Here is a 17242-nt window from a genome sequence, read left to right as displayed (position 1 = left end):
AGAACAAGGATCAGCATGGTAAAACATGTGAAGAAAACCTGAAACCCGATTGGTTCCATCTGCACACAGGTGGAACGGACTGCTGTGATGGACCATGTCAATAAGAAAGTCCAACCTTCCCATACCCTCATGGAGAAGTGAAGGGAAGCAGAGAGACAGACAGAGACAGAGAGGCAGAGACAGGGACAGAGAGAAAGAGACAGTCACACACATGCAGAGGTGGGGGGGGAGGAGAGGGAGGGAAAGGGAGAGAGACAATGAGACACAAAGAAAGAGGGAGTTGGGGGAGGGGAGAGACAGAGACAGAAACAGAGACAGAGAAACAGAGACAGAGAGAGGAGAAATGGCAGTCTGAAATTAGAGGTGCTAAGGAGTGACTGACATTGAAAAAGAAGCTAAGCATGAAAGGGTTAGGAGAAGCAGCATGCTAAGTTTCGTGGATTTCTTAGCAGACAACAACTACCTTAGTGCAGTGCTCCTGGTAAGCACACAGGCCCTCTGTCTTGCAGGAATGAGTCCACGGGATGAGCTCCTGATCTGGTGTAGTGGGTACTATGACTTGCTAAGTCACAGGCACCCCTCCTCCAATCCATTCTCTACTAGCTGCCCTCGTGAGGGCACCGTGTCTTTTTCCTCAATCGTACTGTCACAGTTTGTAGTTATATATTCAGTTATGCAGTACCTTTGTTTAATATCCAACTCTCCCGCTAGAAGGGAAGCTCTGGAAGGCAGAGATCATGCCAGCTTATTTACTGACTCCTCATCACCCGGCACAGTGACTTAAACACTCAAGGGGGTCGATAAATGTTGTTGAATGAATGAATGTGAGAATGGACAAACTAACGGGTAATAAGCAAATGAATACATGGATATGGAGATCCTTGGGCTTTGTTAAGGAATCTGGGCATTTCCCAAGCTGAGAAAAGAGAAGGGCAATTCAGGCAGCAGGAACAGCACAAGCAAATGTATGGAGACAAGAAAGAAAAGGCAGCTGGGAACAGCCAAAGACATCCCACCTTCGGGGACATCTAACAGGTATCTCACTACCACCTATCGGGGAAGTGACGTCCTTGCACTGGAACATCAACAAACAATTCCACACCACAACATCTAGGATGATTTCTTATTTTCTGGTAACTCTCAAATTCAAGAAATAATTGAGCACCTGTTGTGTACAGCCTGTGGATGATACACGCTTCCTAACTGAAGTAGGAGCAGGTAAGCGGAGGAGCGTGTACATAACCAGAGTGCAAAATGATCTGCATGCCGTGCCCGGGGAGGGTGTGACCCACAGCTGTGCAGGTGCAGAGGGGAGCAAGGTCGCTGCTGATGGTGAGGATTTTATCTTATTAATTTAAAAACATTCAATCCAGCATGCTTTCACTAAGTGCCTATCTCCACAACACAGTTCTTGTACATCTAGAGGAGGGAAAAGCTACAGAAGTCAGGAAGTGCCCAGAGGATCCCTCCGCTTCACCAGGTCAGTTTCAGCCCCAGACAAGACAGGAACAGCCAGCCCTGCCTCAGAGGGACTTCCTTGCTGGTAAGACCTCATGCCTTGCACCCAGCCCCACTGCCTCTACGGCACTTCTTGGCTCTACTAGCCAGGGTCTTCCCAAGATGAATAGCAGGAGGATGGCAGAGACTCCGCGGCTGCAGGAAGGAAGACTCTTGAGAGAAAAGTGTGCAGATGGAGGAGATATGGGAACATATGTGTCTATATGGCTGATTCATTTTGTTGTAGGGCAGAGGCTAGCACACCATTGTAAAGCAATTATACTCCAATAAAGATGTTAAAAAACAAATGTGCAGATGGGGAAGGCAACATGTTCCAGTAACAATTTTACTTACAAATGGTCCTTCAGGTGGGCTCAGATCTCAGACATGGCTGGGCTATGAGGCTGTTCACTGGGCCCAGTTATGCCCCCAGCTCAGAGGGGACCCTGCTCACAGAGACTGTAACCAGAGAGCTCCAGTAAAGAAAACACTGCTGGAGATGATCTGTTACAAAGGCGGCAGTTACCAAGGAGGTTGCTAAGGGAAGTCAGCAAGTTAGCTGGGGCTAAGCTGGCTCTCCACTGCGCACAAACTTGAGCCACAGACCCAGGTGGAGGGAGCAGGGGCGCAAAAGAAACGTCCAACGCAAGAGTCACAAGAAGCGGAACAGCCCTCTGGGATGGATTAGTGCGACACGTGTGAGTTTAGTCTCTAGTAGCGAGACACTGCATCTTTCTCCTTTTACTCCTCTCTCCTGATGCAGAAAGACAGACCTCTGAGATAGTCAAGCAGCACTAAATCCACAAGCGGATTGCCTTTGTAACAGCCGGACAAGGGCCTCCCAGAAATGGCTCCTGAGGCCTTAGTACCCAGAGCCTTACCCAAGTGCCCAGTCACTGGGTGAGGCTTTCCACACAAAACGTATTACCTAAGTCAAAGGACCACCAGGACCACCGCATCATTCTCTGAAGGCAGGGTTAGAAGCAAACGAAGTAAATGAGAAAAAAATCAGGAGATAGTGAAGACACCCAAAGAGAGGTGTGTTGTGATTTTTAGTTAGTGTTTGCAGAAGCCTACCCGAAGGACATTTATTTCTTACATAGTACGGTGCGGAAAATGACGGTTTAAATCTGTGGGCGTTTGAACACAAAATTCTCAAGAGAATTGAGAGCAAAGTTGAAAGTCTGATAACAAAGACGTAGTTACCACCTGGTGGCAGCATATCTAAACTAAAGACAGTATGAGGAGTGTGTGTGTGCCTGTGTGTGTGTGTGCCTGTGTGTGTGTGTGTGTGTGTGCGCGCGCGCGCGCGCGCGCGCGCGCGTGTGCACACGCACCCACGCACGCAAGTTCAGGGGAAGGATCATAAAATCTCAGGATCAGAACCCAACATTGCTGCCCAGCCAATTCATTCAACACTGGGAGTTTCCCTGACAATCTTCCTACTTAGTGCTTGTTTGGATTCCCTCTGGGGACCTCATTACTATCCCCTTTCCAAAACTCAAGTCAGAAAGAGGTAGATTTGTCCCAACACGATCAGATGACCTCCAAAGCTGTCGTAAGGAGATGGCATAGAGCCTGCACTCCATAATGTTTGTCCTGTGAGTGAATGAATGAATGAGTGAGCGAGTGAGTCAGCTAGTGAATAAACACGGCCTAGTTTCCTTCCTATTTTCAGCCTCTAGGGTTGAATGGTAACAAAACAAATGATAACCTCCGCTATTTAGATTTAGGAAATAGCTCCCCTGTAAGTATCCGTCCCCGGGCTGGCAAGTTCTGACCCTAGAAGAAGGGCATGCCAGGAGGGTCCTCGAGCTCAGTGGGCAGCTGACAGACTTGACCCCTGGGAATATGCAGACCCAGATTCCTGACCTAGTTCTCCCTCGATTAGACTTAAGTAAGTTACTAAATCTTGAAGCCTTAGCGGTCTCCTCTATAAAATGAAGATAACTTTATCCACCAAGCCCCAGGACGCTCAGATGAGATCACAGAGATGAAAGCAGTGTGTTGACTTGAAAGGGCCAGAAGATTACTGTGCTGGCTGGTGTTACAAATATGCATCTTAGATTTATCAGTCTGTCCTACTTATTTATGACCTAAACTGCCTTCTCCCCTAGAGAGTCACTGGTAGTAAGATGAATGGTTCCTCCCCAGGTACAAGTTGCTGCTGCTTCTGGGCCAGTAGGTAAGTGGTCATTCTCAAGATTAAACCACAGAGACAGAAACACAAATCATATCTAGATTCAGAAAATTCAGAGTTTATATGATCTGGCAAGTGAAAACTGCAGTGGGTTTCCTCTGCCCATTCCCCAAACAGCAGAATTCTACAGCCTGCCTGTTGGTGGCCTCCTTCTAGCTCCACGGCAACCAGAATTCCCCACCACCCCCACCACCCCCTGGAACTTTACAAGATGCCAACTGGCCGCAAACCAGGCAAGCTCCACAGCACTCCACCGCCTTGGTAAGTGCTGAAGAGGCTCAGCGCTCACGCTGTGAGAGGCCCAGCAGACAGGAGTCATGGGATGGCTGCTGTTAGCATTCCATACAGCTTTGCGCTGCTGTGGTGGGGGGGTTTCCTGTGTTGGAGCATCCAGAGGGATAAGAGGTGTTAAGGCTCTCTGTCAACACTAAACCAACTGCCAGTAAAGTGCGGGATCCTTCAATTGTTCAACTGCCCCACCGTAGGGACACAGGGCAGAAATGATGATGCGTGGTCTCTGGCTTCCCAGAGGGGTACTAGTTTTTCTCCAAATGTTCTTTTGTGAATGAGTCTCTGTTCCAGACTGAAAAGGACTGTGTCTTCCCTCCACCCCGTTGTCTCACCAAAAACCAGGAGTGGGAGCGGCAAGTGGCAGAAACACAGATGCTCCGGAATGCTTGTTGGGTACACGGAGAGATGGATGGATGTGCGAGGGTAGGGGCGCCAGAGGCTGTTTTGTGAGCTAACATCTGGGCCGCGAAAAGAGGAGGCGTGGCTGGAGCTGCTAGATGGTTTTTCTAAAAGAAACCACGACTAAAATTTGTGGTGTTAGATGGAAACTTCTGGCACAGAATAAGGAATATGGTCCTAAAGACAGAGAGACCTGGGTTCAAACCTGGACTCTATCACTTATTAGCTGTGAGACTTTGGCGGAGTTGCTTAACCCCTCTGTGCCTCAGTTTCCTCATTTGTAAAGCGCAGGTTAATAAAAGCACCCCTGTATGGTTGCTTTGAGGATTCAGTGAGGTAGAGGATGTGGATGGTGAGGATGACGCCTTCTCTCCTCACCTTCCTGCTGGGTTACGGCTCATTCGGGAAGAGCTTCCACAAGTACTTCAAGTCCTTCCAGTTAGATACTGAGAGAGAGCTTCTACCTTTCTTTCCCTCTTTCTTCTCCTCCCCCAGAGGCACAGCCAGTCTGACTAGCAAGCACCTAACAACCACTGGACCACATCTTCCAGGTGTTAGGGTTGCAGTGTCAAAGGCTCTGCTGGTGTCAGGGTTCACCTCTGGCCCCCTGACCCACCCACATTTCCTGCTCCAAAGCACCCTCTTAATGCCTGCTTTTCCGTTCATGGATGGGAAAATCAGGCCCAACTCCTTGTGGGCCCAGGTCCCCGCTTCTCCTCAGGCTGAAAATTGTCAATACTCAATCTAGCCCATTCCAGAAATTCCTCTATCAATAAAGCTGATGGATGCATTGATAGGTATTTGTCTTGTCTTTCTTGAATCTATTTATTAGACCAGAGGGAAGGAGGGAGAAGTTGTAGGCAGTGTTTCAGAGCTCTTAGCATCTCGTAGCAAATGGTGGTAACATATAAAGAAGGCCCTTAGAGGGCCGGTTGTGTGGTCCTCCTGCTTCAACCCCGATATGTGCATCGAAAGCCAATGTTTATTTAGACCAGTGGTTCTCAAGGGGAGTGGCACTGCCCTCTAGAGGGTGTTTGGAAAATCTATGAGGGTATTTTGGGTTGTCACTATGATGCAGGGACACTACTGGCATTTAGCAGAAGGGAGAAAGATGCTAGACAACCTTCAGTGTGAGGGACAGCCTTGTTTTGTGTCCCTCATGACTTTTAAATATTTCACTAGATACACATATGGGTTAAAAAAATAACTGCTTATGATACATATTTATACATACGTGTATATTTGTACATATCTGTTTATATGTATATTTTTTAAAATTTAATATCAGCAGGTATAAGGAAAAATATGGGCAAAATTCCCCACCAAACTATTACAAGTGCTGTATCAGTTGGTTGAGTGGAGTCATGAACTTTTAATAACTCAGTTATACATTTCTTTTTTGTTTCCAATTTTTGGAAGAATGTATTATTTTTGCTATTAAAAAGAATTAAGATAAACAAAAACGGGCAAAATTTGTTAAGCAATTTACAAAAAAAATCATATCTTGGAGATATGATATTTTGGAAATAAGTTTATTATATATTAATCCAGTAAAATCAGGTTATCAAAAAAACCCTGCTTATAATTTTCTGAGCCTAGAAGCTAAACTGCTTCATTTATAAAATACAACTTGTATTTTTGCATGGTTTTGATATACACCAAATTTTCCAGGAATTCAATTACTATGAAAATGGAGAAGAGAATGTGAGGAATCATTCACCATTTAGGAAAATCCAGGCATTGATGCCAGCGCTGCTGGCGGTATCCAAGTCACTGATACAATAAACATGTCGGTCAGCACTTGAGGCTGTGACATTGGCAGTGATTCTGAGTGTAGGTGACTGCAACTGACTAATGCACTATGTCCTTGCATGGAGGCACATCTGAGCATTTCCTCTCCTATGAGTTCTCTTCTATATTTCAATTGGGACTTATATTGGATTTCTAAAAATTTCATATGTAGGTAGGTTATATTATATGTATCTCATGTCAGGGTAGTAGCGGGGGCATTACAAAATGTTTGCTATAAAAAGGGCCCGTTGGAACTGACAAAGTCAAAAGCCACTGGTTTCGCTTCTGGATCACAAGGCAACGCCTTCATCAACTCTGTAAACTTTCCAGTCACACGGCAGAGTCATAGCAGAGGAAGTGTGGAGAACGATTCTGCTTGTCACAGCACATGATGACCTGTCTAACTTTGTGTAAAATGGGATCTTCATCACTCCGGAGTGGGGCAGGGGGTAAGCAAGGGAATTTCCCCACACACAGCAGAAGGAAGAAACGCGTTTCTCAGCAGAAATATGGAAGCAGAACTGCGCTGTGCTACTTACAGAGGTCCTCGGTGGCAGCTGGGACAAAGGTCGCCATGGACTCATACAGCTCCTCGTCACAGCCGGGGTTGAGGGAGCACTTCATGAGCAGGTCTGTGGAAAGGTGGGCCATGGACTCATACACAGAGTCAGCCTCCTCCCCTTGCATCAGTTCCTCTTTAATGTGACTCTTCAGCATGTCCACAGTTTCCTGAAAGAGAAGGTGGGATCCCACAGGCGCACTGACACAGCCGGGCTCTCTGGGTAGAGTCAGGCCCTCGAGTGGGCTTGTGACAGCAAAGTAAAGCCTCACGCGCATTAGGGTTGCAACTATGTGCGCATGTCTGTATTTCCCACCACACTGAAAGCCCCTTGAGGCCAGGCTCCAAGTCTTTTTCTTTGTTTTATGTTCTTTGTTTTAATCTTTGTATCTTCCTCCAACACTAAGAACAGAGTTATGCACTCAGAGGAGACACCCGTTAAATGTCCAGTGCCCAGAGGATACAAATTTAAAACTTTCTCGTGGGTACCTATTACGTGTCAGGGACAGTGCTACGGATGTGCCTATACATTATCTCATGGCATCCTTTCCACCACTGTTTGAGAGTGTCTCCTATTCCCTGGTCAAAAGATGTGAAAACCAAAGCTCAGAAAAATCTAGTGCCTTATTCATGGGTCTGCAATCCTGGCTTCTGACCTTTCTACTATACCCTAGTGGTTTCTCAAATGGCAACAAATGGCACACAAAGGTATAACCCTTGCTGATTAGTCAAATGGAAATTCAAATGGGCTAAACAGGGCTGCAGCCAAGGTGCTCTTGCGCTTGTGTGTAGTCAGAAGTCCCCTGGGGACTTGGTCCACTAGTTCCTTCCTGCTCCTTCCACCTGTTCTTTCTATTAGGCTGCTTCAAAGTGCCTGACAGCACACCACTCCAAAGCGCCCGCCTCAGTTTTACAGCCTGTGCCCAAGAAGAGAGACGGTCTTGGGTGAAATGCCCTGAAGTCAGAGAGTCCCCCTTTGTCATTCTGCCTCCAGGTGGTTGTGAAGCCAGAGAGGTGGCTTCTCTGAAACCCCTGCACAACTTTTCCTCGTAAGAAACTTTGGTGTTTCACAATCATTTCAGCATCAACCCACAAAAATCCTCATTTTCATCATCACCACCCCAAGAGAGCTAATCTGCTATCTGACACTCTGTGTTGGTTTCCTGATGAGCCCCAAGGAGTGGAGTGCTGGAGACTCAAGGTCTGGCATTTGGTTCTGATATGGTGGAAAGAGGAAATGGGACGGTTCTTAGAGGTCATGAACAACACGGAGGAGCAACCTTTTGGGGGCAATGCTGGAGATGCATCGGTTGAAGTGATTGTACTTAGAAAACAAAGATGATATGACAAATGTGAACCAGATTAAGTTCAGTGCAACCTGAAGTGCATCTTTCCACGCCCCTGTGACAGAAAGTATGAGAATGCTCCCCAGCTTTACCATCAGCTAGGTTCAAATCCTACCTCCACCCTGACTAGTGTGGGACCCTTGGCACCATGACTCGGCCTTTCTAGGCCCTTTTCCTCCTTTGTTGAAGAGAGAGAACAATACTGTCAACCTCAAAGGACTGTGATGAGGATTAAAGGAGAAAATGTATTTGCCAATCAACTAAATTCAATAGATAGTAGTGATTAATATGAATACAGTATGTTCTTAATAAAAACTATTGGCAGGGAAATGAAACAGTGCATTTTATACATTTGTGACTCCAAAGTGAAGTAAACACTCCTGGACCGTAAGTACCGTTTAGCCTCATTTACGTCAATGATGCCCCAGACAGGCACTCATGCTATTCTGTTTATTCAATACATTTAACCACCCCCCAAATTTTGGGAGGCCTCCTCTGTATGTCTCAGTGAGTTGCTGCCTTGTAGACTGTCAAGCACAGAGCAGAAAGCTAAGTTTCTGGGGAGGTGTCAGGCTCACTCCTGTCTGGAGGTAGTGTTAATTGTTCCTTTTGAGGTCACAGACCCATATGAGAGGATGAGCTATTCCCGCGTCACTGCTGTGAATTGTGAAAATGGAGGAAAACCAGAAAAGGGTCGAGACAGGAAGGGCAGCTGCCTTCAAAACAATGGAAGCAATATCGGGGCATGGAACAAGGCCTAGACATGGGATGAGATTACACTTAAAGAAAGACCCAGAAGTCAGTGATCAAGGAGGATCTGTGGGTCCAAAACCAGGGAAGCAGATAAACCTTAAGACGGGCAGAGGCTCAGAAAGAGAGAGAGGTTGTCAGCAGAAGGTGGGGCCTCACGGTTGGCCTCCCTGAAGCCTCAGGTGCAGAGCTCTGCTGTGGTCTCCGCTAAGGAAGGAACCAAGCCTAACAGTTCACCTGGGCCTGATGGTGGGCGAGGGAGCTGGGAGCATCCTGCCAAGTACCTTGGAGGTGGGTGGGGAGGTGACTGAGAAAGATAGATCAGCGTCTACCTTCAGCAGATTCACTCTATCAATGCTCCGTAAATTCTTCGAGGGCAGATCTCAGTGCTTTACACATATTATTTCTTCTTATTCTCAAAACAACCCTAAGGGTAGAATTATTATAAACTTTCTCCCGCATATCACGAAACTGAGAGAGACAGAGGACAGATGCATGATTTGCCCAAAGGCACATGGCTGACAAGTATTGGTGAGGAATTTGGATCCAGATCCATGTGACTCCGGAACTCATCTCTTAAGCCCATGCATACTGGCCCTGCCAGAAGAGGCACGTGAGAACATGCTAGAGATGAAATCCACCCAGGTCTTTAGTGAAAAGGCAGCCCTGGGACCACATGGTGCATTTCCAATCCTAGAGCCTCTCCTGCCTCGACCTTACCACATACTCGTCGATGAACTGCCGCAGGTCCCGGAAGCCGTGCTTCTCGGCAATGGTGTTGGGGTAGTGGCCGTGCTTGTTGGCCACACTATAGGCCTGTAGGGCTCCTGGGCAGGTGAGCAACAGGGCAGTGAGGTTCTTCAGTCCATACTTGGCAGCGAAGTGCAACAAAGTGGGCAGCTCTTCATCCCTCTGATCTGAAAAATTGTCAAGGAAAACTTAATGGTCAGATAAAAAGGAAAGCACAGGATGGTGCGGGGACTTCCCTGGAGGTCCAGTGGTTAAGACTCTGCACTTCCACTGCAGGGGTCGTGGGTTCGATCCCTGGTCAGGGAACTAAGATCCCACTTGCTGCGTGGCACGGCCAAAAGATTAAAAAAAAAAAAAAAAAGGAAGGCACGGGGCACCTTGCTCATGGAGGTGAAGCTAGAAGCCTAGTATGGCATCCAGCAGGTGCTCAATCATTACTTCTTGGTTGATTGACCTAACATCTAACAGCTTCCTCTGTGGCACCACTGAAGATGACAGAAGAAATGATATGTCAATTAATTAGCAAATCTAATCATTAATAGCCTACCTTCTTTCTTTAAAAAGATTGGAGAATCCTGAGAAATAACACTAGTTCAAAATGTGCTGATGTTCTAAGGGCTTAAGCAGCAGCCACAAAGTACAACAGGGATCATGTTTCGACCTTCTCTTAAAATTTCAGAGCACTTTAAAACAATTGCTTTATGCTGATTAAAAGAAAGAAATCCTGGGACTTCCCTGGCGGTCCAGTGGTTAGAACTCAGCGTTTTCACTGCCGTGGGCACAGGTTTGATCCCTGGTCAGGGAACTAAGATCCCGCAAGCCATGTGGCCTAGCCAAAAAAAAAAAAAAAATCCATCTTCTTAGCTCTTACACCCAATTTCATAAAGTATGCCAAGTAGTCCTGGGGCTGTTCCTTAGCCTTTCTGTGGCCCTTAGTTTTGAACTAGAAAATATTTCCAGACTATCTCAAAGGGACCTGGAAAGATTAACAAGATGGTTTTCAATGAGCTCTTTGTTTAGGACAGGTTTTGAATGATGGTATTAATGCGTGGGAACCCCAGGATGCCCATTAACCCTCTGATTTGTGGGAAACAAAGTACTTCTGAGAGTCATTGGATCCCCATGACACCCTCCACCTACTAATATCTGGATACAGCAAGTTAAACTCAACCAAGGAAATAGACGTGTTTGTGTTGTGGAGTTGGGAGACAAACCTTTTTTTTTAATTTTCATAAAAGTTGATTTCTAAACCCAAGAGTGATAGATAGATGTATAGATACATATATTCTTTATGTGCATATATATATTATACACACACACATACATATGTTTTTTTTTTTTTAAAAAAACTGCTTTTTATTTATTTATTTTTTGTTGTGTTGGGTCTTCGTTTCTGTGCGAGGGCTTTCTCTAATTGCGGCGAGCAGGGGCCACTCTTCATCGCGGTGCGCGGGCCTTTCACTGTCGCGGCCTCTCCCGTTGCGGAGCACAGGCTCCAGACACGCAGGCTCAGTAGTTGTGGCTCACGGGCCTAGTTGCTCCACGGCATGTGGGATCTTCCCAGACCAGGGCTCGAACCCTTGTCCCCTGCATTGGCAGGCGGACTCTCAACCACGGCGCCACCAGTGAAGCCCCCATATGTATTTTTTTTAATAAGACAAACTCAGCTTCCTATTCACCAGGATATGATCCTTGGAACGAAGGTCTGAAAATGTCCCCAGGATCCCCCATGATTGTCAAACTATGAAATACTCCCTCCTGGGCTTCCCTGGTGGCGCAGTGGTTTAGAGTCTGCCTGCCGATGCAGGGGACATGGGTTCGTGCCCCGGTCTGGGAAGATCCCACATGCCACGGAGCAGCTGGGCCCGTGAGCCATGGCCACTGAGCCTGTGCGTCCGGAGCCTGTGCTCTGCAATGGGAGAGGCCACAACAGTGAGAGGCCCGCATACCAAAAAAAAAAAAAAGAAAAAAAAGAAATACTCCCTCCTGAACCTCAAGTTCAAGAATAGAGAATATTAACACCTGTTGGAAGTGACATGAGAACATTCCACAGTAGGAAAATGGAGAGAGGCAACAAGAGAATGCGCCCAGGAGAAGGACATGAAGGTAATATAACCTCATCCTTATTGTTCTCCGAGGCTGTGGAAAGATGGAACGCAGGCACTGGGTAACCAGGGGCTTGGGTCCCATTTGTGTAGTGCAGCTGAGATGTGAAGGAAGAGTGGTGTCTACAAAAGAACCGTACCAGGCACGCCAGGCATCATCCCCATGCAAGTGTTTCTCCCAGCTCCTGGCATGTCACATATGCCCATGAGACTGCTCCTCCCTCATCAAACAAATATTTGTTTTGAGCCTACATTGAGCCACCAGGCACTGTCCCTGTCGTCATTCAGCTGACAGACTAGCAAAAAAGACAGGCACAGCTGAAGAGTATAAGAACCCAACATGCTAGGGGAGCTGTAGCACGTAGATGGAACCTACCTGAGGAAGTGCTGCAGGATGAGGGGAGGAAGAAACTGCGTTCCCATGGGTCGAGGTGGCAAGAGGCAGGGCGGAATTTTCATTAGGTAAAAGAAGTTCATACCTTCCACAGAGCAGAGCACAGAAGCCAAGGGAGAGAGTAGAGAGAGGTGAGAGCAGAAATGCAGCAGGAGCCCCTTGGGAAGGCCTTGTATAAAGGTTGAGGAGTTTGGACTTTATCTAGAAGACAAGTGGGAAACACAAAGTGTTTTTTAGTAAGGGGATGACATATTCAGATTTTCAATTTGGAAGAATCCCGGGCTAGCCAGAGAAGAATGACTGCTTCTCAGAGGATGAGCTGTAGAGCAGGACCCAGCAGAAAACATGAGCATGGGCTGACTGCACGCTGAAACCGACGAACTGGAATCAACCCACTGCTGGTTTGCTGAGGTTGGACTGTTGACTTACTTGTCATCATATCTTCTTCTTCCAGCTGGTTGATTCCAAAGAGGTGCAGCCCGCTTGCAGGAATGTTGTTCTTTAGGGACTCTGTTAGCAGTTTATCAAGGGTCTCTGTGTTGTAGGGCACAATTTTAAAGGCCTAAATACAAAAGTGAAGATGGTCAGATTTTAAATCCAGCTATCTCCCATCCAGCAGATTTGAGACTGGTGAACCATGACCAGAAACTACAGGTCTAGAAAACTCCAGTGTCCTTTCACCATCCTTACCTGACACATGAACTCCACAGGATTTGCAGCATTGGACAATAAATTCCCAATTTCCTCCATGTCAGTATAATAGCTGATAATGGTTTCGCACACCACTAAATCCCCAGAATATATCTTCAGAGAAACATTCCCAGATGAAAGCTCTGAACAGAAGAAAAGATACCATAAAACCGCTCGTTTTTTGAAGTACAGGAGGACAGGGAAAAGCGTTCATGGATTACTTAAATGGTGAAGAAATTAATTGGGGACTGGAAGAAAGATCTTGGAGGTGAGCTGCAGGATTGGGAAGTGAGGGAAACAGTAGAAGTAGCGGTGGGCACACTAACACACGGGAGGGCTCTGAGTCAGAGGAATTATCCTCACTGGGTCTGCAATTTAACTTTCGGAAGATTTTCATCTGTTTTGCTCATTACTGTAGGCCCAGTGTCACAACAGACAGGAAGAATAGTTGAATTTAAAGCACTTTATACAAAGGGCAGTGGTCGCCAGAGGTGGGACCTGGCGGTGGGACTCCGCCGAGCTTCCACCCCATTGGGCCAGTAGAATTGATTCACTTGCTCTGCTGCCATCATTACTATGTGCTCTCCTTGGGTGCTCTCTCTCTTCTACACCACAGGAAGGGGTTTTGAGGGGGAAAGAAAAAATTAAAAATACACCAACCATAAAGATTCGATTCACAAAAGAGGAAATGCGACAAGTAGAGAACATGGAAAAATATTTAACCTCGCTAGAAATCAAAGGAATGCAAATTAAAACAATGGACTACTTTTTAGAAACATATCAAATTAGCAAAAATATTCAAAGTGATAATGCCTAACATTGGTGACAATATAGCAAATAAACGAGAATAGTAATATTTCATAAAGCAATTAAGCACTATCTTCCAGGACCCTTAAAAATGCCCATTGTTTCAGGGATTCCATCTCAAGGACATAATCCTAAACACAAAAGAAAAAAACCCTGCCTGCATAAAGATGCTCAATATATCATCATTTAAAACGATAAGACAATAAAACCAAACATAGAGAATGGACTTGAGGACACGGGGCAGGGGAAGGGTAAGCTGGGACGAAGAGAGAGAGTGGCACTGACATATATACACTACCAAATGTAAAACAGATAGCTAGTGGGAAGTAGTCACATCGCACAGGGAGATCAGCTCGGTGCTTTGTGACCACCTAGAGGGGTGGGATAGGGAGGGTGGGAGGGAGACATAAGAGGGAGGGGATATGGGGATATATGTATACATATAGCTGATTCACTTTGCTATACAGCAGAAACTCACACACCATTCATTGTAAAGCAATTATACTCCAATAAATATGTTAAAAAAATTTAAAAAAATAAAATAAGACAGTAGGAAATCAGAAATTACATAAATATGCAACAATGAGGAAATGAAAAATTTAAAGATGATACTTCTATTCAACTGAGTATTATATAGCTTTAAACATTATGGTTTTAAGATATAGATCCAACACAAGGAACTGGTTTTATAAATTATGGTACATCTATACAGTGGAATACCTTGCAACCATTAAGCATCATTTTGTAAAAGAGTATTTATTAACATGGGAAAATATTCATAGTGTATTTCCAGGTAACGGAAGTTGATTACAAGACATAAAGCTATGTACACAGATGTGGGAAAATACAGAAACCAGTGATTTCCTTGGCAGGGTGGGCATATGGGTAATTTTCTATCTACTTTCTTTTATGGTTACTGTATTCTCCAAGTTTGCTGTATTGAGCACACATTACTTTTGTAATAGAAAAAATGTTATAAAATAGAAAGTTACAAACTCCCTATAATAGTACAGGGGTAAAGGGATGAAGAGAGAATAAATTAAGATTACATAAAGAAAAGCGGAATATAAGGTAATAGATACTATTGGAACAACTATGTTTATAAAAATTATGAAAAAAGGCAAAAAAGACTGAGTGGTAGGTGTCAGATGACTTTTTTCCCTACTTTTTCTATTTTTCTCTAATTTCAAAAAATGTTAATATATGAACTTTATAAACATTTTAGTATATCCATCTCCCCCCGCCCCAATCACACGTATATGTTTATATAACTTCCTTTTCCTTTAAATAGAACATGGCAACCAAATCCACATCTTGGCTGTCACTTTTCTCAGTGGCTGATGAAGACAGTTGTCGGCAAGTAAAAGAAAGTAAGAGGGGGCCTCTTGACATGATGCCTAATTTCTGGAGGTAAGTGGGGCAACTTACTGGGAGCTTTCATGGAGACGGTGTACTCATTCTCCAGCTTGGCTTCCACCCTTATCGAGGGAGAATCTTCAGGAGAAAATTCGGCTTCTGTTGTCACCCTCTCATCCAGCTTACATCTCACAATGACGTAGACAGTGGTTTCTGCCTGGAACGGGAAACCGGTCATTGTCCCTTCTCCCTCCTGTTAGGGTGCTGAGCCAGAGGGCCTCCCCAGCTTCTGCAGCCCCAGCTCTACCTAGTGAGGCTGTTCCAGAGCAGGGTGGGGTCTGCAGTCCAGTGGCGGGCAGTGACTGCTGGCCACGGGTCCCAACAAGACAAGTTACAAAACCCAAGAGTGAACATTTATAAACCTTAATAGCAATTTGATAGAGTAATTTTATGTCTGTCAAACCTAATAATAATTTTAAAACCTGGAGCTTGTATTTCATATGTCTTTTTATTTAATTTTTATAGCACTTCTTTTTTGTTGTATATTATAAAAGTATTGGTCCATGGCAGAGTTGGAAATTTAAAACAACAAAAATTTTTTAAATTTCTTCACCACAGATAGTTTGAGAAGCACTATTCTAGATCAGCCTTGCTACTCAAAGCGAGGCCAAGGGACCAGCAGCATTGGCATCCCTGAAAGCTTGTTAGAAATGCAGAATCTCAAGCCTGCCTGGACCGACCACACCAGAGTCTGCATTTTACCAAGACCCCTGGGTGACTCATGCACCTTACAGAGTTAGAGGTACTGATTTAGAGAAGCCCTATTGGGTTCTGCAATTTATGCTGTTCTTAGATGGACAAAAATAACTTACTGGAGGATTAATTTTCCCAAGGCACTGAGCAACCTAAGTGGCTATTTTACATTGCTTTGAGACCTCCTGCCAAACCTGCTAAATAGAATTATCTGTTTTACTGGGCTGGTTACGGGGTTAAGCTCTTAAGACACTGAACTGGAAAGAACAGGCCCTCCAAAAAGCAGGGGAAAAGGAGAAATTTCTGGCCACAGCTAATCCCCAAATGTTCATTGTAAGATTCTGCTCTCCAGCCCTTATAGTAGGCCTTCGTGACAAGGGCCACTATTCCAGAACAGGTGGGAGGGGGATGTGGTCCTGGCTCACAGAGACTGCTTAGGGTGAATGTGAGTGTGTTTGTGGTTGACCTGACTCCCACTGCAGGTCTAGCCCTCTCCCACCTGCCCCTTCTCCCAGGGAGCATGGGGAGCCAGAGAAGACGAGTGTGTCTCTCCTATTGACAGTCATGACCCAACCCCAGCCTAGCTGCCCCAGGAGCCAGGGACCTGGAGCAGGCAACAGTGAGAATCCTGGGTCAGTGGCAACCAGCACAGGAGAAGGAGCCAAAGCCTGGAAAACCAGGGACCATGGGAGGGGCATCATCCTTTAGTTCTAAATCCTCTCCCCACAGGCACCCACCAGCGTGGTCTCAGGATGAAAGGGGCGTGGGGCAGGCAGGAAGGAGTACGAGGGCAATGGAAACTGAAATGCCCACTACAAAGGCCTGGACGGTAAGGAAAAGGAGTGAAGTGGGTACAAAGAAAGGGGAGTGATGAGAACCAGCAACCTGGGGATGCACAGCCCCATCTAAATGGTCACTTGGCCCAGCTGCTCATCTCAGGCCTGGTATTACCAGATTCTGATTCAAAGGAGGCTGGAAACAGGTTTTCATGCCTAACTCTTTAAAACACTGTGCAGCTGGAACCAAACATGTCTATGAGTTCAATCCAGCCCGAAGCAGCAGTTTGCAGCCCTCATGGAGGGAGTCCTTGCCCAATGCCTCGTGGCCTCAGGCCGCGCAGAAAACCACTCGCAAGTGCAGGGAAGCTAGGACTTCCCATTTCCATGGCCATCGTGCACTCTTGCCTACAGGAGCCCACAGCGGCAAACTTAGCACAGGGCTCCTACCCACAAAAAGGTGTTTCGGTGCTCTGAACCAATATCACACATTTCTCATCAGGAAAAGAAAGATAATGAAAAACTATCAATACTATGGTAGGATTCAAATGACAGTGGCCCATCAGTTGGCCATCACATTCAGGTCACCTCTTAACATAGGTCCTACCCCTGAAAACGTTAGTCACATGCTCAGGCATTAATTTGCTCCCTTTTGCAAGCAATGCTGGGCAGCAAGTTTCAGCCACCGAGCTTCAAGGCATTCATTTGGGCCGTGAAGGGGGCCAGTTGATGGAGAAGCAAGCTCTCAAAATGCCCAGCGCTAGGCTGGAAGGAACAG

At 45.9% G+C, this 17242-nt stretch overlaps 1 protein-coding gene across 4 annotated transcripts in view; it reads right to left on the bottom strand.

Annotated features, from left to right (window-relative positions):
- Positions 1 to 17242, bottom strand: part of PIK3AP1 (phosphoinositide-3-kinase adaptor protein 1) — a 115018-nt gene that overhangs the window by 45211 nt on the left and 52565 nt on the right. For all 4 annotated transcript variants that reach the window (XM_060034385.1, XM_060034384.1, XM_060034383.1 and 1 more), the window contains 5 exons: positions 15008 to 15152; positions 12773 to 12915; positions 12512 to 12644; positions 9554 to 9750; positions 6718 to 6907 (listed from right to left, as the gene is read on the bottom strand). In XM_060034385.1, coding sequence (XP_059890368.1) covers positions 6718 to 6907; positions 9554 to 9750; positions 12512 to 12644; positions 12773 to 12915; positions 15008 to 15152 — 808 coding nt within the window. The remainder of the gene's footprint in view (positions 1 to 6717; positions 6908 to 9553; positions 9751 to 12511; positions 12645 to 12772; positions 12916 to 15007; positions 15153 to 17242) is intronic.

This window comes from Delphinus delphis, chromosome 16 (genome assembly GCF_949987515.2).
Source record: "Delphinus delphis chromosome 16, mDelDel1.2, whole genome shotgun sequence".
NCBI classification, from domain to species: Eukaryota; Metazoa; Chordata; class Mammalia; order Artiodactyla; family Delphinidae; genus Delphinus; species Delphinus delphis.
This window is presented reverse-complemented; position numbering and strand designations above follow the sequence as displayed.